At 47.7% G+C, this 19,784-nt stretch overlaps 1 protein-coding gene and 1 non-coding gene across 3 annotated transcripts in view; one reads left to right on the forward strand and one right to left on the reverse strand.

Annotated features, from left to right (window-relative positions):
* The first annotated feature begins 5,855 nt into the window (after positions 1–5,855).
* LOC128574574 (zinc finger BED domain-containing protein 5-like) overlaps positions 5,856–19,784 on the forward strand; it is a 34,596-nt gene continuing 20,667 nt past the window's right edge. The window contains exons 1-2 of one of the 2 annotated variants that reach the window (XM_053575270.1): positions 5,856–6,206; positions 6,472–7,071. In XM_053575270.1, coding sequence (XP_053431245.1) covers positions 7,016–7,071 — 56 coding nt within the window. In that variant the 5' untranslated portion in view covers positions 5,856–6,206; positions 6,472–7,015. The remainder of the gene's footprint in view (positions 6,207–6,471; positions 7,072–19,784) is intronic. The other variant, XM_053575271.1, reaches the window with a different exon arrangement.
* LOC128575623 (U6 spliceosomal RNA) lies at positions 9,834–9,940 on the reverse strand. Its single transcript, XR_008377050.1, has one exon. It is a non-coding gene; the product is annotated as a U6 spliceosomal RNA (small nuclear RNA).

Here is a 19,784-nt window from a genome sequence, read left to right on the forward strand (position 1 = left end):
GAATGAATAAATCAATCACTTCTACCCACTTTTGCCACAGAACAGCCTCTGTGGGTAACATATGCAATAATAAAACGATGTAAAATTAGGAAGTGCAGCTGACAGGGGAAATCCACACCACCATATGACAGGCTGTCTGCTTCCTTCAGTGGTTCTTCCCTTGCTTTGCCAACCCTGCCCATACCACTTCCTCCTCTTCCTCCTCTTTCCGGCCTTAGTCCAATGGTTGCAGTTAGCTGCAGCCTCCTTTCTACCACTTCATTATAGCACTGATCTTTGTGACTGTGATTCTTGCTCCAAATATAACTATAGCTTTTATGACAACAGCATAGCTTTCTACATAATTGTGGGTTTGTGTACTTGTGTGTGTGCGTGCGTGTGCGAGAGAGAGAAAGAGAGAGAGAGTGTATGCAAGTGAGCAATCCAATACAAAATCATCTTCCATTCCAGAGTCCTGCTGTCTCTGTCAGGGCTGGAGGGGCAGTTTTTTTGTTTGTTTGTTTTTGTAGAGACAGAGTCTCACTTTACTGCCCTCAGTAGAGTGCCACAACGTCACATGCCTCACAGCAACCTCCAACTCCTGGGCTTAAGTGATTCTCTTGCCTCAGCCTCCCAAGCAGCTGGAACTACAGGTGCCCGCCACAACGCCCGGCTATTTTTTTTTGTTGTTGTTGCAGTTTGGCCAGGGATGGGCTCAAACCCGCCACCCTTGGTATATGGGGTTGGCGCCCTACTCACTGAGCCATAGGCACCGCCCTGGAGTCGAGTCCAGTTTTTAGCAGCTTTGTGGATGGAACGGGAGAGGGAAAGGAAAAGTTCTCCCGTACAGCCTAGCCAAATGCAGCCTACTCTGAACACAAATAATAATCATTACCACTCACTCTTTACTATATACCACTAGGCAACTTACATTCATTGTTTCATTTAATCCCCAAACATATCAGAAAGGTAGGTACTAAAATCTTCATTTCACAATTGAGAACATTTGTTTTCACTTGGCTTCTGGGATTTAGCACTTTCCTGATTTTTACTTTATTTCATTGGTTGTTCCTTTTCTGGGTTCTTTTCCTGACATCTAAAATGTTGCAGGGCCAGGCGCGGTGGCTCATGCCTGTAATCATAGCACCCAGCTGACTCTGGGTAGACTGCTTGAGCTCACGAGTTCAAGACCAGCCTGAGCAAGACTGAGACTCTGTCTCTAAAAATAGCCCAGCATTGGGCAGGCACCTCTAGTCCTAGCTACTCAGGAGGCTGAGGCAAGAGGATTGCTTGAACACAAGAGTTTGAGGTTGCTGTGAGCTATGATACTATGGCACTCTACTAGAGGGTGACACAGTAAGTTGAGACTTTATCTCAATAAATAAATAGACAGATAAAAATAGATAAAATGTTGTAGAACCCTCCAAAACAGGGTTCCTTGTCCTGACTTCTTTTTTTTTTTTTTTTTTTTTTTTAGAGACAGAGTCTCACTTTACTGCCCTTGGTAGAGCGCCGTGGCCTCACACAGCTCACAGCAACCTCCAACTCCTGGGCTTAAGCGATTCTCTTGCCTCAGCCTCCCGAGCAGCTGGGACTACAGGCGCCCACCACAACGCCCGGCTATTTTTTTTTTTTTTTTGTAGAGACAGAGTCTCACTGTACCGCCCTCGGGTAGAGTGCCATGGCGTCACACGGCTCACAGCAACCTCTAACTCTTGGGCTTACAAGATTCTCTTGCCTCAGCCTCCCGAGTAGCTGGGACTACAAGCGCCTGCCACAACGCCCGGCTATTTTTTTGTTGTTGTTGTTGCAGTTTGGCCCGGGCTGGGTTTGAACCCGCCACCCTCGGCATATGGGGCCGGCGCCCTACTCACTGAGCCACAGGTGTCGCCCTCCTTGTCCTGACTTCTCACTGCCTAGATAAGCTTGTCTAGTTTTAAGAACTTTGACATCATTTATAGAGCCTGCACCTCTCAACTGGGCTCTGGACCCCTATATCCAACAACCTACCTAGCTCCCCTCTCTTACATCTTTTTCTTGAGACAGAGTCCCACTATGTCGCCCTGGGTAGAGTGCCATGGCTTCACAGCTCACAGCAACCTCCAACTTTTGGGCTTAAGCAATTCTCTTGCCTCAGCCTGTCAAGTAGCTGGGACTACAGGCACCCGCTGCAATGCCCGGCTATTTTTTTGGTTGTAGTTGTCATTGTTGTTTGGCAGGCCTGGGCTGGAATCAAACCTGCCAGCTCTGGTGTATGTGGCTGGCGCCCCAGCCGCTAAGCTACAGGCACCGAGCCCCTCTCTTATGTCTTGTAAGCATTTCAAATTTAACTTGTTCAAAAAGAATTATTTTCTCCCTGTTACTCACATACTGCTTTCCCAGTGTTCTCCGTCTGGTATAAGGCACCTACCATTTGCCCAGTTGCTCAGGTCAGAATCCCAAGATCCCATGGGGTTATCCTTTATTCCTCTTTCCTTCATTCCCTCATCTAATCATCCTGTCAGCAATCTTCTCAAAATGTATTCTGAATCTGATCACTTCTCAACACCGTATCACTTCTACACTAGCCTGAACCACTACTATCTCAAGTATGATCTACTTTTAATGAAAGGGCGCCACTCAACTGGCAGAGATCTCACAGACCACCAAGGCTTGTACGAAAGGTCTTTATTGTCGAGGGAGGGATGCTATAGAGCAGCACCAAGGAGGAGAGAAAAGAAGAAAGAGAGAGAGAATGGGGGGGGGGAGAGGGAAAGAGAGGGGGGAAGAGAGAGACCAAAAGAAGAGTGCACCATTATATAGGTTCAGTTAGGGGAAGTCTCAGAATGGTGATGGATGGTAGAATAGCCAATAAGGAGTTATTGCTCTGGTGGGAAGAGCCGTTAGGGGCAGGCCATAAGTTTGAAATTTTTAGTGGATAGCTGTAACTTCAAGAGTGAGACAGCTAGTCTTGGTCTGTTGAATGCAGGAAGGGGCTTTCTGGGGAAGGGGAATTTCTCAGGCAATTACTTAACACTTAGAGCTTCCTAACTACAGTCATGCACTGCATAAGGATGTTTTGGTTAATGACAGGCCACATATACAACAGTGGTCCCATAAGATTATTATGGAGCTGAAATGGGAGCCAAATGCTATTGCCTAGTGACATAGTAGCTGTCATAATGTCATAGTGAATGTGTTGCTCAAGTGTTTGTCATCAGGCTGGTGTAAACAAACCTACTGCACTGCTAATCAGATAAAAATATAGCACATACAATGATAGTATTTATCTGCAGTCCGCAACTCCCAGGTCACCACCTCTTCCAGGATGCACAGCAGGTGAGCGGTGGGAGAGTGACCAAAGTTCCATCTGTATTTACCTCCTCCCATTGCTGGCATCACTGCATGAGCTCTGCCTCCTGCCAGATCAGTGGAGACATTAGATTCTCATAGGAGTGTGAACTCTACTGTTACATACACATGGGAGGGTTCTAGGTTGCCCACTGCTTGTGAGAATCTAATGCCTGATGATCTCAGGTAAAGCTGAGGCAGTGATGCTGGGGAGCAGCTGCAAATATAGATTACCAGTAGCAGAGAGGTTTAATGGCACAGAGACCATAGTAAATTAATTGCTTGCAGACTCATATCAAAATCATCCCTCGAATGCCCGTCCCTGGAAAAAGCGTCTTCCATGAAACCAGTCCCTGGTACCAAAAACGTTGGGGACTACTGGAATATATAGTACATCATACTAGATAATGATAATAAACAGTTATGTTGGCCTGGCGCAGTGGCTCATGCCTGTAAACATAGCACTCTGGGAGGCCAAGGCCAGTGGCTTGCATGAGCACAAGAGGTGGAGACCAGCCTGAGCCAGAGTGAGACCTCCTCTCTAAAAAAAAAACAAACAAAAAACAAAAAAAAAACTCGGGCATTGTGGCAGGAGCCTGTAGTCCCAGCTACTCAGGAGGCTGAGGCCAGAAAATTACTTGAGCCTAAGAGTTTGAGATTGCTATGATCTTCAACGCCATGGCACCATACTAAGGGCAGCAAAAACTTATTTTCACTCTGATGCTCAGGCTGGAGTACAGTGGTGAGATCATAGCTCACTGCAACCTCTAATTCCTGGATCAAGCAATCCTCCCACCTTGACCTCCTCAGTACCTGGGACTACAGGTGTGTACTGCCACATCCCATTAATTTTTCTATTTTTGTTGAGAAGGGAATCGTTCTTTCTTTCCTTTTTTTTTGAGATAGAGTCTCAAGGTGTCACCCTGAGTACAGTGCTGTACCATCACAGCTCACAGCAACCTCAAACTCCTGGGCTTAAGTGATTCTCTTGCCTCAGCCTCCCACGTAGCTGGGACTACAGGCGCCTGCCACAATGCCCAGCCATTTTTTGGTTGCAGTTGTCATTGTTGTTTAGCAGGACCGGGCCAGGTTCAAACTCGGCACCCTAAGTATATGTGGTAGATGCCCTGCTGAATGAGCTACAGGCGCCGCCAAGAGGGGAATCATTCTATGTTGCCCAGGCTGGTCTCGAACTCCTGGTCTCAAGCGATCTTTCCATCTTGGTCTCCCAGGGTGCTGGGATTATAGGCAAGAGGTACCACGCCTGGCCTTTGTACCTTTTTTTTTTTTTGTAGAGACAGAGTCTCACTTTATGGCCCTCGGTGGAGTGCCGTGGCCTCACACAGCTCACAGCAACCACCAACTCCTGGGCTTAAGCGATTCGCTTGCCTCAGCCTCCTGAGTAGCTGGGACTACAGGTGCCCGCAACAACACCCGGCTATTTTTTGGTTGCTGTTTGGCTGAGGCTGGGTTTGAACCTGCCACCCTTGGCATATGGGGCCGACGCCTTACCGACTGAGCCACAGGCGCTGCCCATGTACCTTCATTTTAGTGTGCACTCCTTCTACTCATAAAGAAAACAGTAACTGTGAAATAGCCTCAGGCTCTTCATGAGGTATTTCAGAAGAACACATTTGCAACACAGGAGGCAGTAGATTCATCCCTGAAAACCTACCATTGAGACAAGATGTAGAACACAGTCATGTTGATGACCTTGACCCTGTGCAGGCCAAGATAACGTGATTTTGTGTCTTAGTTGTTGTTTTTGAGAGAGCCTCAAGCTGTCACCCTGGGTAGAGTACCGTGGCATCACAGCTCACAGCAACCTCCAGCTCTCAGGATTAGGAGATTCTCTTGGCTCAGCCTCCCTTGTAGCTGGGACCACAGGCACCTCCCACAACACCTGACAATTTTTTCTTGCAATTTGGCTAGGGCTGGGCTTGAACCGGTCACCCTCGGTATATGAGCCTGTGCCCTACCTACTGAGCAAAAGGCACCGCCCTCTTTGGTTTTCTTTCTTTTTTGAAACAAGTTTCACTCTTGTCACCCTGAGTTAAATGCCATGGCATCATCATAGTTCACAGAAACCTGAAAGTATTCTGCTAAGATGATCCCTTAGCCTCAGCCTCCCAAGTGATAGGTTGGTCAGAGGAACTCCAAAAACAGAGAGCCAGCATAGGCCACTCCATTCTGAACTTAAGGCACTCCATCTTGGCTGATCAGTGGCTTCTGCTGAGACCACCCTCTTCCGGGACCCAGCCAGAAGAAAGGAGGAACTAGGGAACACAATGGCTAAGGTTTACGGAGGCTAAACCTTAAAGGAACAGAAAGGTCTCAGGGGGAAGCCAGCTGGAACCATTTCTGGCAACAGTCACTAGCACATCAAAGTAACACTCTCCCTCTCCTACCCTACCTAAAACCTTTAAAAGACAAGCTCTCTTGCTCTGAAGTGCCAGATAAACTTTAGCTATTGCTCTACATCCTACTTTGTGACTTGATTGAGTTGACTGCTCCTTACAATGAGTAGCTGGGACTACAGGTGCCTGCCACCACATCGGGTTAGATTTTCTATTTTTATTAGAGAAAGGGTTTCACTGTTTCTCAGGCTGGTCTGGAACTCCTGAGCTCAAGCAATCGACCCGCCTCAGACTCCCAAAGTGCTAGGATTATAGGAGTGAGCCACTGCACCTGACCAGGAAGGATAGAAAATCTGTCACTTTCCCCAGTATCCAGCCCGGAAGGGGAACCTCGGCTACTCGCTCCAAACACTTAGAGTAGCACTGGGTTTCTCTGTAAGTGGAAGCCGCAGGCTGGCGCTTCGTCAGGGGTTTTAGCATCAAGATTCTAGTTCTCACGAGACTTGCTAGAGGAGCAGGAAGTATCTTTTTTTTTTTTTTGTAGAGACAGAGTCTCACTGTACCACCCTCGGGTAGAGTGCCGTGGCGTCACACGGCTCACAGCAACCTCTAACTCTTGGGCTTACACGATTCTCTTGTCTCAGCCTCCCGAGCAGCTGGGACTACAGGCGCCCGCCAAAACGCCCGGCTATTTTTTTGTTGCAGTTTGGCCGGGGCTAGGTTTGAACCCGCCACCCTCGGCATATGGGGCGGGCGCCCTACTCACTGAGCCACAGGCGCCACCCCAATCTTTTTTTTCTTTTAGAGATAGAGTCTCACTTTGTCACCCTCGGTAGAGTGCCTGGTCATCACAGCTCACAGCAACCTCCAGCTCTCGGGATTAGGAGATTCTCTTCGCTCAGCCTCCCGAGTAGCTGGGACCACAGGCGCCCGCCACAACGCCCGGCTATTTTTTTGTTGCAGTTTGGCCGGGGCCGGGTTTGAACCCGCCACCCTCGTTATGTGGGGCCGGCGCCCTACTCACTGATTCACAGGCGCCGCCCAGGAAGTATCTTTTTACAGCGAAGGCTGGCGAGTGAGGGAAGGTACCCAGTGGAGGTGTACAGCCAGGGCAGGGGGGACGGGCTGTCCTTGGATAGAGAAGGGTTGAGTCCTGGCCCTTTAAACTTCAGGGGGAGGGTCCGGAAGTGGAGGGGCGGGACAAAGGCCCTTCTATAAAAACGGGCCCCAGCCGCGCGGAGTCTCTAATCTGCCATTTTCTGTCTGTAGATAAGTCTTTGGCGCCCCATATTCTTTCTGTTTTCTTCACAGGCTCTGTTCCCCTACTTGCTTACCACTTCACGGGAACGATGGCCACAGAGTCCACAGCCACTGCCGCCATCGCCGCGGAGCTGGTTTCTGCCAGGTAAGCGGGACGGTGGAGATCCTGAGGCACTGGCCAGTTTCGGGGGAGGACTGATGGACTGGGGCTCTGCGGAGTTACACAACGGTGGGGTAGCGAACTTGCCTCCCTATGAGCAAGTATCGATGTTTGAGGAGGTCTGGACACTGGAGAAATTACTGTCTTGCTGAATACCTCGCGCGCTAACAGTAACGGCGGTCGGCTGGCGCTCCCCGCCCCTCTTTTCGCGGCCGCCATCTTGCCGGGGGCAGTGGCGGCTGTCTCCATCGCCTGCCCCTCTCCTTCCTCCCCCGGCCCGGGGCTGTTGGCGGGGAGGCGGGGCTCCCGCTCGGAGGTCTGCAGCCACATCCCCACGTGTCCCCACACTCCTGGCATACTGCTCTGGTAGAGTCTCTAGATAACCTGGGAATATGAGCAGTAGATTTGGCGCCAAAATGAAAACAGTATCCAGGAGGTCAGGCAGGGCTCAACTGTTCGGATGGGCGGGGCCCTGAGGAGGCGGGAAAACTCCTTTGTTTAGTGCGGGGGCTCAAGTTAGAAGCTAGATCCTTTGACTTCCGTTGTGGGGCTCAGTGAAGTCTCCTTTGCCTCCTCATTCACCTGAGGTACTCGGAATGGTTACATCAGGCCCTCAGCTCTGATCTGTGGAGGAAGGATTATAGTTTTGTGTTTTGTTTTTTTTTGTAGAGACAGAGTTTCACTTTATGGCCCTTGGTAGAGTGCCATGGCATCATACAGCTCACAGCAACCTCCAACTCCTGGGCTTAAGCGATTCTCCTGCCTCAGCCTCCCGAGTAGCTGGGACTACAGGCGCCTGCCACAACGCCCGGCTATTTTTTGGTTGCAGTTTGGCCAGGGCCGGGTTTGAACCCGCCACCCTCGGTATATGGGGCGGTGCCGCCCCCCCCTTTTTTTTTTTTTTGAGGTGAAGTCTCAAGCTGTCCCCATGGGGTCATAGCAGACAGCACCGTCCAAGTCTTGGGCTCTTGTGATCCTCTAGCCTCAGTTTTTCTTTTTAGTAAAGATGAGGGTCTCGCTTTTGCTCCCAGAGTGCTAGGATTACAGGCCTGAGTCACCTTGCCCAGTATTTTTATTTATTTATTATTATATATATTTTTTTTTTGTAGAGACAGAGTCTCACTGTACCGCCCTCGGGTAGAGTGCCATGGCGTCACACGGCTCACATTAACCTCTAACTCTTGGGCTTACGCGATTCTCTTGCCTCGGCCTCCCGAGCAGTTGGGACTACAGGCGCCCGCCACAACGCCCGGCTATTTTTCTGTTGTAGTTTGGCCGGGGCTGGGTCCGAACCCACCACCCTTGGCATATGGGGCCGGCGCCCTACTCACTGAGCCGCAGGCACCGCCCAATTTATTTATTTTTTTTTTTGTAGAGACAGTATCACTTTACCAACCTTGGTAGAATGTTATGACGCCACAGGACTCACAGCAACCTCCAGCTCTTGGCTTAGGCGATTCTCCTGCCTCAGCCTCCTGTGCAGCTGGCGCAGCTGGCACTACAGGCGCCCGCCACAACACCTGGCTATTTTTTGTTGTTGCAGTTTGGCCCGGGCACCGCTGGTATATGGGGCTGGCGCCCTAATCACTGAGCCACAGGTGCCGCCTGTATTTCTATTTTTTTTTTTTTTTTTAAGAGATAGGGTTTCAGGCCGCGCCTGTGGCTCAATGAGTAGAGCGCCAGCCCCATATGCTGAGCGTGGCGGGTTCAAACCCAGCCCCGGCCAAACTGCAAACAAACAAAAAAAAATAGCCGGGCGTTGTGGCGCGCGCCTGTGGTCCCAGCTGCTCGGGAGGCTGAGGCAGGAGAATCGCATAAGCCCAAGAGTTAGAGGTTGCTGTGAGCCGTGTGACGCCACGGCACTCTATGCGAGGGCGGTACAGTGAGACTCTGTCTCTACAAAAAAAAAAAAAAAGATAGGGTTTCTCAGTGTTGTTGCCCAGGCTAGACTTGCTCCTCACACAATCCCTTTGCGTCAGCCTCCTGAGTTGCTGGGACTACTAACAAAAGAGCATGACCCAGCTCCGTGCCTGTGGCTCAAGGCGCCAGCCACATACACCTGAGTTTCCTGTGTGGAATCCTGCCTGGGCCCACCAAACAACAATGAGGCTGCAACGAAAAAATAGCCGAGCATTGTGGCGGGTGCCTGTAGTCCCAGCTACTTGGGAGGTGGAGACAGGAGACTTGCTTGAGCCCAGGAGTTTGAGGTTGCTGTGAGCTATGATGCTACAGAACTCTACCCAGGGCGACAGTTTGAGGCTCTGTCTCAAAAAAAAAAAGAGCACATCCCTAGTCTTGCTTAACATTGATTTTGATGCCACCTTCACTGCTTCAGTAGGCCATGTTGGACCACAACTTTTATCATCTGTGGGAAGCCCTAGTTTGGCTTCAGTTCCCTAAAGCCACTTAAATAATATGTATATTTCATTATCTAATGCTAAAACAATCCTGGCTCCCTTTTTTTTTTTTTTTTAAGAGATAGAGTCTCACTTTATTGGCCTCAGTAGCTCACAGCAACCTCCAAGTCCAGGGCTGAGGCAAGAGAATTGCCTCAGCCTCTGGAGTAGGTGGGACTATAGGCGCCTACCACAACACCGACTATTTTTTTTGTTGCAGTTTGGCCAGGGCTAGGTTCGGACCTGCCACCCTCAAGTATATGGGGCCTGTGCTCTACCCCCTGAGCCACAGGCGCCACCCAGCTCCTGGTATTCTTAGCTTCCTTAACTGATTCTTAACTTTTTTTTTTTTTAAATATGGAACGCTTCACGAATTTGCGTGTCATCCTTGCGCAGGGCCCATGCTAATCTTCTCTGTATCGTTCCAATTTTAGTATATGTACTGCCGAAGCGAGCACAACTTTTTTTTTTTTTTTCTTGAGGCAGAGTCTCCCTTTTGTTGCCCTCGTAGAGTGCTGTGGCGTCACAGCTCACAGCAACCTCAAACCCTTGGGCTCAAGTGATTCTCTTGCCTCATACTCCCAAGTAGAACTACAGGCGCTTGCCACAACGCCTGGCTAATTTTTTGTTGCAGTTGTCATTGTTGGTTAGCTGGCACAGGCTGGGTTTGAACCTGCCACCCTCGGTGTATGTGGCTGTGGCTCACACCAAGCCTGTTACGGGGTTGGGGGGGAGATAAGGACCACCAACTCAAATTAGAATTTCCAAAAGGACAGGCTGCGCCTGTGGCTCAGTTGGTAGGGCGCCGGCCCCATATACAGAGGGTGTCAGGTTCAAACCCGACCCCAGCTGAACTGCAACAAAAAAAAAAAAATAGCCGGGCGTTGTGGTGGGCGCCTGTAGACTCAGCGCTGTGTGATGCCATGACACTACTGAGGGCCATAAAGTGAGACTCTGTCTCTACAAAAAAAAAAATATATATATATATATATATTAAAAAAAAAAAGAATTTCCAAAAGGAGTCTTTTGTTAACCATGGGGCTGTCTCAGCAAAGTCTGATGCAGACTAAGTGAGAGAGCATTGAGGGGTCTGAAGTTGTTTTTTTTTTTTGCAGTTTTTGGGCTGGGTTTGAAACCACCATATCAGTGCCCTATCCCTTTGAGGCACAGGCGCCACCCTGAAGTTGGGTTTTTCTAGTTTGAAAGTTGGCAAAGGGACAGGTAGACTGAAAGTTAGCAATCAGAAGGAAAAAGAAAGTTGGTAAAAGAAGCAAAAAGCAAGCATGAGGTCAGGAGGACCCCTTTACTGAAGTGAATCTTGAAGTTTAGCAGATTAGCAGATAGGTAACATAAAGGTGACATAAAGTGGATCTGGCAATTAGTGAATAAGTAAAACAGTTTGTCACAGCGTTTAGCTTACTAACTTTTCTTTCTTTTTTTTTTTTTTTTATTTTGGCCGGGGCTAGGTTTGAACCCGCCACCTCTGGCATATGGGACGGGCGCCCTATTCCTTGAGCCACAGGCGCCGCCCTAGCTTACTAACTTTTCTCATGACAGTTCAACTCATTAGTTCTTGTCTTGTTCTGTTCTGGACTGATCCTGACCAAACTAAGAGTAATGGTACTTGGCTTCATTTCATTTACCCCCTTCCTCCTATGGGAGGTGGGAGGTGGTGTCAGGCCATCCTGACGCTGCCGACATCCATCTAATGGGGATGATGAGGCTGCTGGCACCCATCTCAAGCCAACCTCGTGATATTATAAAAAATGAACTATGGGGCGGCGCCTGTGGCTCAGTCGGTAAGGCGCCGGCCCCATATACCGAGGGTGGCGGGTTCAAACGCGGCCCCGGCTCAACTGCAACCAAAAAATAGCCAGGCGTTGTGGCGGGCGCCTGTAGTCCCAGCTGCTCGGGAGGCTGAGGCAAGAGAATCTCTTGAGCCCAGGAGTTGGAGGTTGCTGTGAGCTGTGTGATGCCATGGCACTCTATCAAGGGCCATAAGGTGAAACTCTGTCTCTACAAAAACAATGAACTATGGCAGTTTTTACTGCAGTGGTATGGAGGAAAAAGAAAGCAGGCTCAATTCGAAGGAGAAGTCTTATGGAGTGCATTGACTTTTGGCTTAGCTGCTTCTTTTCTTTAGAAGAAAGAAGTATCAAAATGAAATAAGTAGTTTAGGTCAACAGTAGTCTGTGGAATAAAATTTCCAGGGTTGTGGGTGGCGCCTGTGACTTAGTCGGTAAGGCGCCGGCCCCATATACCGAGGGTGGCGGGTTCAAACCCAGCCCCGGCCAAACTGCAACCAAAAAATAGCCGGGCCTTGTGGCGGGCGCCTGTAGTCCCAGCTACTCAGGAGGCTGAGGCAAGAGAATCGCTTAAGCCCAGGAGTTGGAGGTTGCTTGAGCTGTGTGAGGCCACAGCACTCTACCGAGGGCCATAAAGTGAGACACTTTCTCTACAAAAAAAAAAAAATTTCCAGGGTTGTGACTATTTCCACGTGTGCTTTGTTTCATTTTTTTTTGTTGGTATGAGGCTTCTGTTGGTGCTCACTTTTTTGCTGTTTAAGATAATTTCCTGTATTGAGCAGCACCTGTGGCTCAAGGAGTAGGGCATGGGCCCCATATACTGGGAGTGGAAAGTTCAAGCCCTGCCCTGGCCAAAACTGCAGGGGGGTAAAAAAAAAAGATAATTTCCTGTGAGTTAGCTTCATAGAATTATGAGGAATTAACATCACTGTAATTAGAATAGATGGGTGTAAAAGCTTTAGCCAGAATACCTGGGTTTCTATGTTTTGGTAGAGTAGAGGGGTTAGGTCATTGTATGAGCTTGAATGTGTAAATGGAAAAAGGATTCAACTGGTAGATGTAAGGAAAATATACTATGTTTAGAAGATTATAGTCAATCAATTCTGATAATTGGCTGGGGGAAGGAGAGTGGTACAGAAAAATAAAATAGGTATGTGCTAGAATTATTTCTGAATAAGAAAATAAGGCCTCGTGCTATGGTTTGGATGTAGTGGTTTGTTGATCCCCAAGAAATCTCATGTTGAATTCTGATCCCAAGTGCAGTAGTGCTGAGTGGTGGGGCCCAGTGGGAAAGGGATTCAATGGTAAGGGTGGCCCCCTCATGAATGTCTTGGTACCATTCCTGCTGTAGTGAGTTCTTGCTCTGGTGAGACAGATTAGTTCTTTAGAGAATGGGTTATGAAGGCAGGACACCCTGTGGATTTGGTTGATCTTTGCACATTCCCCTTTGACTTTGTCCACCATGGGTCCATGGGTTTTTTGTTGTTGTTTGTTTGTTTCTTTTGCAGTTTTTTGCCTGGCTGGGTTTGAACCTGCCACCTCCGGAATATGGGGCCAGAGCCCTACTCCTTTGAGCCACAGGCGCCGCCCTTGTTTGTTTGTTTGTTTTGAAACATAGTCTGAAGCTGTAGCTGTTGCCTTGGGTAGAGTGCTATAGCATCATAGCTCACAGCAACCTCCAACTCTTGGGCTCAAGCTATCCTCTTGGCTCAGTTTTTCTATTTTTAGTAGAGATCGGGTGTTGCATTTTGCTCAGGCTGGTCTGGAACCCGTGAGCTCACGCTGTCCACCCACCTCAGCCTCCCAGAGTACTAGGATTACAAGTATGAGCCACCACTCTGGGGCATGTCCACCATGTTTTAACACAGCACAAAAGCCCTTACCAGAAGCTAAGCAGATGCTACTGCTGTGTTTCTTGTATAGCCTGTAGAATTGAGTCAAATAAATACCTTTTTTTTTTTTTTGAGACATAGTCTCACTATGTCGCCCTCAGTATAGTGCCATCACAGTACACAACAACCTCAAACTCTTGGGCTGAAGCTATCCTCTTGCCTCAGCCTCCCAAGAACCTAGCCAGGATTACAGGCACCTGCAACAACGTCCAGCTATTTTTTTTGTTGGAGTTGTTTTTTAAGTGGCCTGGGCCAGGTTTGAACCCACCAACCTCCGTGTCTGTGGCCAGCGCCCTACCTACTGAGCTGCGGTGCCACCATAAATATCTTTTAATTACAAGCTGTTAAATTTCAGATATTATTATTATTATTATTATTTTATTTTTTTTTTTTTTAATTTGGCCGGGGCTGGGTTTGAACCCGCCACCTCCGGCATATGGGACCGGCGCCCTACCCGCTGAGCCACAGGCGCCGCCCTCAGATATTATTAATAGTAAGACTAAGACACCTTACTGATCATGATGTCTGTTAGCCTTGGTAGGTAGGTTACAAACATTCATTGTTATTTGAATACACATCCAAAAAGTATTCTTCCTTTACCACTTTAAAAACTGAGGTACAACCTATGGTGTTCACGAAAAACTGTTTCAACTAATAAAATAATTCAGCAAAGTTTCTTTTTTTTTTTTTTTTTGGCTGGGGCTGGGTTTGAACCCGCCATCTCCGGCATATGGAACCGGCACCCTACCCGCTGAGCCACAGGCGCCGCCCTCAGCAAAGTTTCTAAGTAAAAAACAGTTGTGTTACACACTTTAAGAAGGAGAAATCTGCAAAAGAAAAACAGTTATGGGCGGCACCTGTGGCTCAAGGAGTAGGGTGCTGGTCCCATATGCCGGAGGTGGTTCAAACCCAGCCCCGGTCAAAAACCACAAAAAGAAAAGAAAAGAAAAACGGTTATATTAATAATGCCAGCCAGGTTAATTGGCTCTTGCCTGTAATCCTAGCACTCTGGAAGGCCAAGCAAGGTGGGTGGATTGCCTGAGCTGAGGAGTTTGAGATCAGCCTGAGCCAACAGAGACCTTGTCTCTACTAAAAACAGAAAAACTAGCTGGTCGTAGTGGTGCACAGCTTTAGTGCCAGCTACTTGAGACGCTGAGGCAAAAGAATTGCTGAAGCCTAAGAATTTGAGGTTACAGTGAGCTGTGACTGTCATGCCATTCTACCCAGGGCGACAGAGTAAGACTGTCTAAAAAAAAATGCAATCAAAGGCAGCGCCTATGGCTCAAAGGGTTGGGCGCTGACCCCATATGCCGGAGGTAGTGGGTTCAAGCCTGGCCCCGGCCAAAACCTGAAAAAAAAAAGTGCAATCAGAAGCAATAAAAAGTTATTATTATTTTGATACAGTCTTACTGTCACCCTGGGAAGTGTGCCCTAGTATCATAGCACACAGCAACCCCAAACAAACTCTTGGGCTCAAGTGATCCTCTTGCCTGAGTGAGACTTCAAAGTTGCTGGAAGTACTCCGCAAAGAAAGAATAAAATTCTGAGGAATGAATCTAACCAAGGAGGTGTAAGACTAAAGTTGAACACAAAATATAAGACATTGCTAAAAGACAATTTTGATATGAGGACAATTAAATGACAATTAAGGTCATGTGGGGGGGAGGAAAAGCAGAGAGGGAAGGAGGGAGAAGGGTGGGGCCTTGGTGTGTGCCACACCTTCTGGGGGCAAGACATGATTGCAAGAGGGACTTTACCTAAGAAATGCAATCAGTGTAACCTGGCTGATCGTACCCTCAATGAATCCCCAACAATTAAAAAAAAAGACATTGCTAAAAGAAATTAAAGTAGACACCAAAAGTGGAAAGGCATCCTTAATTTATGGATTGGAAGATTTAATCCGGAGATGCACATACTATCCAAAGTCATTTACAGATTGAACACAATCCTTATCAAAATCTCAACAGCACATTTTGCAAAAGTAGAAAAATTCATCCATAAGAGTATATGGAATCTCAAGGGACCCTAAATAGCCAGAATAATACTGAAAAAGAAAATGTGACTGGGTGGCGCCTAACTCCAGCCACATATACCCAGGGTGGTGGGTTTGAACCGGGCCCCAGCCAAACTACAACAAAAAATAGTTGGGCATTGTGGCTGGCACCTGTAGTCCCAGCTACTTGAGAGGCTGAGGCAAGAGAATCGCCTAAGCCCAGGAGTTGGAGGTTGCTGTGAGCTGTGACTCTACTGACAGTGATATAAAATCAGACTCTGTCTTAAAAAAAAAAAATATGACTCACATTTCCTGACTTGTAAACATTACAGAGCTATAGTAATCAAAGCAGTTTGGCACTGGCATAAAGATTAGACCCATGGAATAAAATAGAGACCCCAGAAATAAACCTTCATGCATATAGGCAAATGATCTTTCTTTGACAAGACCCTTTCTTTGACAAGGGTGTCAAATCACAGAATGGAGAAAGAACAGTCTTTTTTTTGTTTTTCCAGACAGAGTCTCATTTATGTTAACTTGGGTAGAGAGCCCTGGCATCACAGCTTCAAACTCTTGGCCTGGGTGGCACCTGTAGCTCAAAGGAGTAGGGCGCAGGCCCCATATGCCAGAGGTGGTAGGTTCAAGCCCAGCCCCGGCCAAAAACTGCAAAAACAAACTCTTGGGCTTAAGCGATTCTCTTGCCTTAGCCACCCAAGTAGCTAGGACTATAGGTGCCCACCCCAATGCCCAGCTATTTTTTTTTTTTCTTTTTGAGATTTTCTGGGCGGTGCCTGTGGCTCAGTGAGTAGGGCCCCGGCCCCATATGCTGAGGGTGGCGGGTTCAAACCCAGCCCCGGCCAAACAAAAAAATAGCCAGGTGTTGTGGCGGGCGCCTGTAGTCCCAGCTGCTCGGGACTCCTGTAAGAGAATCGCATAAGCCCAAGAGTTAGAGGTTGCTGTGAGCCGTGTGACGTCATGGCACTCTACCCGAGGGCGGTACAGTGAGACTCTGTCTCTACAAGAGGCAAGAGAATCTCGTAATTTTGTAAGACTCTGTTTCTACAAAAAAAAAAAAAAGATTTTCTTTCTTTCCTTCTTCCTTTTTTTTTTTGTTTTGTTTTTTATTTTAGAGATAGTCTCACTTTATTGCCCTTGGTATTTTTGTTGTTGTTGCAGTTTGGCCAGGGCAGGTTTGAACCTGACACCCTCGGAATATGATGCCCTACCCACTGAGCCACAGGTGCCGCCCCCAGCTATTTTTTGTTGCAGTTGTGATTGTTTTAGCTGGCCCACACTGGGTTTGAACCCACCAACTTCGGTGTATGTGGCTGGCGCCATAACCACTGTGCTACAGGTGCCAAGCCAAAAGACAGTCTTTCTTTGGTTCTTTTGGAGCTATGGTCTCACTTTGTTGCCCAGGCTAGAATGCCATGGCCTCAGCCTAACTCATAGCAACTTCAAACTCCTCCTCAGCTCAGGCAGTCCTTCTGCCTCAGCTTCCCGAATAGCTAGAGAGAGGTACACTGCCATAACACTTGGCTAATTTTTCAATTATATATGTGTGTGTGTTTTTGTTTTTGTTTTTTGTTTTTGAGACAGTCCCACTTGCTCAACCTTGGTAAGAGTGGTGAGGGGTGTTGCATCTTAGCTCACAGCAACCTGAAACTCCTGGGTTCAAGTGATTTTCTTGCATCAGTCTCCCAAGAGGCTGGGACTAGACACCTGCCAAAACACCCTTTGTCTCTTTTTTTTTTTTTTTTTTTTTTAAGAGACAGCCTCACTGGGCGGCGCCTGTGGCTCAGTGAGTAGGGCGCCGGCCCCATATGCCGAGGGTGGCGGGTTCAAAACCAGCCCCGGCCAAACTGCAACAAAAAAAAAAAAAAATAGCCGGGTGTTGTGGCGGGTGCCTGTAGTCCCAGCTGCTCGGGAGGCTGAGGCAAGAGAATCGCGTAAGCCCAAGAGTTAGAGGTTGCTGTGAGCCGTGTGACGCCACGGCACTCTACCCGAGGGCAGTACAGTGAGACTCTGTCTCTACAAAAAAAAAAAAAAACAGAGAGACAGCCTCACTTTGTTGCCCTCGGTAGAGTGCAGTAGCGTCATAGCTCACAGCAACCTCCAGCTATTGGGCTTAGGCAATTCCCTTGCTTCAGCGTCCTGAGTATCTGGGACTATCAGTGCCTGCCACAATGGCTGGCTATTTTTTTTGTTGCAGTTTGGCTGGGGGCCAGGCCCAAACCTGCCACCCTTGGTATACAGGGCTGGTGCCCCACTCACTGAGCCACAGGCACCGCCCAACACCCAGCCTATTTTTTTTTTTTTTTTTGAGACAGAGCCTCAAGCTGTCCCCCTGGGTAGAGTGCTGTGGCATCACAGCTCACAGCGACCTCCAGCTCCTGGGCTCAAGGGATTCTCTTGCCTCCGCCTCCCAAATAGCTGGGACTACAGGTGCCTCTTACAACGCCTGGCTGTTTTTTGGTTGTAGCTGTCATTGTTGTTTGGCGGGCCCCATCTGGATTCAAACCCACCAGCTCAGGTGTATATGGCTGGCGACTTAGCTGCTTGAGCCACAGGCACCAACCCAACACCCAGCTATTTTTTAGAGGCGCAGTCTTGCTCTTTCTCTGGCTGTTCTTGAACCCATGAGCTCAGGCAATCCACCTGCGTCAGCCTCCCAGAATTGCTGGGATTACAAGTGTGAGCCACCACACCTGGCCCTATATATCGTATACTTTAAGGTAGGGGGAGAAAAGTTCATTAGGAGAATCATAAGTCAAAATACTTCACTGCTTCACTGTATTTATCAATACTGTTTACAAGATGAATAGTCTGTCTGAAATGGTGAACTACAGGTGCAGACCTCAATGAAGCAATTGGACTCTTACAGTTGTGATATAACTTTGCTTCTTGAGCATTTCCAGCAGCATTTTTTTTTCCATAGTCAAGTGAATTGGAGTGCAGAACTAGTACCATTTCAAATGGGTCCCATGATGTTAATCAAGGCTTATAGTATTTTTTTTTAATTAAATCATAGCTGTGTACATTAATGCGATCATGGGGCACCATACACTGGTTTTGTAGACCATTTGACACATTTTCATCACATTAACATAGGCTTCCTGGCATTTTCTTAGTTATTGTGTTAAGACATTTACATTCTACATTTACTAAGTTTCACATATACTCTTGTAAGGTGCACGGCAGGTGTAATCCCACCAATCACCCTCCCTCCACCCACCTCCCCCAGGGCTTATAGTATTAAGCCTTGATTCTCAAATACTTGAGAACTGAAGAGATCACTCACATTGCAATTTACAATTTACTGGGGAGACTAACTTACGCATGGGAAGATAATTAGTGTCACACAGCACAATACTTGAGCTCATTGCAATAGCCATAGGAAGTGGCTGCAAATTCATTACAAGTAGTACAGTAGGTACTATAGTTAATTTTATACAGTTATGATTTTAATGCTGCATCTTTACTGTGTTTTTACTCTGAATGGTGCTGTGTATGGTCTAAGTGTAAATTTCGATAAATTTTAACTTTTTAAAATTTGTGTATAGGCCAGGTGCAAATTGCTCATGCCTGTAATACAAGCACTCTGGGTGCTGGAGGCCAAATATTTTATGGTAGTAAATAAGATAGATTACTATCTATATACTCTGTGTTCATGACACACCTAAATTCCTAAATTTTTCTTATTTCTCTTCTCTTCTTTTTGAGATTTTCTCACGTGTCATGGTGTTCCAGCTCACAGCAACCTCCAACTGTTGGACTCAAGTGTTTCCCTTGCCTCAGCCTCCCCAGTAGCTGGGACTACAGGTACCTGGCTCAAGCTGGTCTGGAACTTAGGAGCTCAAGCAGTCCTCCTGTCTCCCAGAATGTCTACTTTTTTTTTTTTTTTTTTTTTTTTAACTTTAAAGAACTTTGGATTGGGCCTGGTGGCTCATGCCTATTTATAATCCTAGCACTCTGTGAGGCTGAGATAGGAGTATCCCTTGAGATTGGGAGTTCAGAAACAACCTGAGCAAGATGGAGGTCCTATCTGTACTAAAAAAAAAAAATTTATCCTGGCATCATGGTGGGAGCCTGTGGTTCCAGCTTCCCAGTAGGCTGAGGCAGAAGGATCTCTTGAGCCCAGGAAATTTGAGGTTGCTTTGAGCTAGGCTGTGTCCAAGCCCCTCTAGCCTGAGTGACAGAATGAGACTATCTTTATAAAAAAAAAAAAAGGTAGGGCGGTGCCTGTGGCTCAGTGAGCAGGGCGCCGGCCCCATATACCGAGGGTGGCGGGTTCAAACCCAGCCCCTGCCAAACTGCAACAAAAAAATAGCCGGGCGCTGTGGCGGGCGCCTGTAGTCCCAGCTACTCGGGAGGCTGAGGCAGAAGAATCGCCTAAGCCCAGGAGTTGGAGGTTGCTGTGAGCTGTGTGATGCCACGGCACTCTACCGAGGGCAATAAAGTGAAACTCTGTCTCTACAAAAAAAAAAAAAAAAAGATATTAAAAATTAAAAAAAAAAAAAAAGGTAGGCTCAGCACCTGTAGCTCATGAAGCTAAGGTGCCAGTCATACACCAGAGCTGGCAGCTTTGAATCCAACCTGGGCCCGCCAAACA

This window comes from Nycticebus coucang, chromosome 22 (genome assembly GCF_027406575.1).
Source record: "Nycticebus coucang isolate mNycCou1 chromosome 22, mNycCou1.pri, whole genome shotgun sequence".
NCBI lineage: Eukaryota > Metazoa > Chordata > Mammalia > Primates > Lorisidae > Nycticebus > Nycticebus coucang.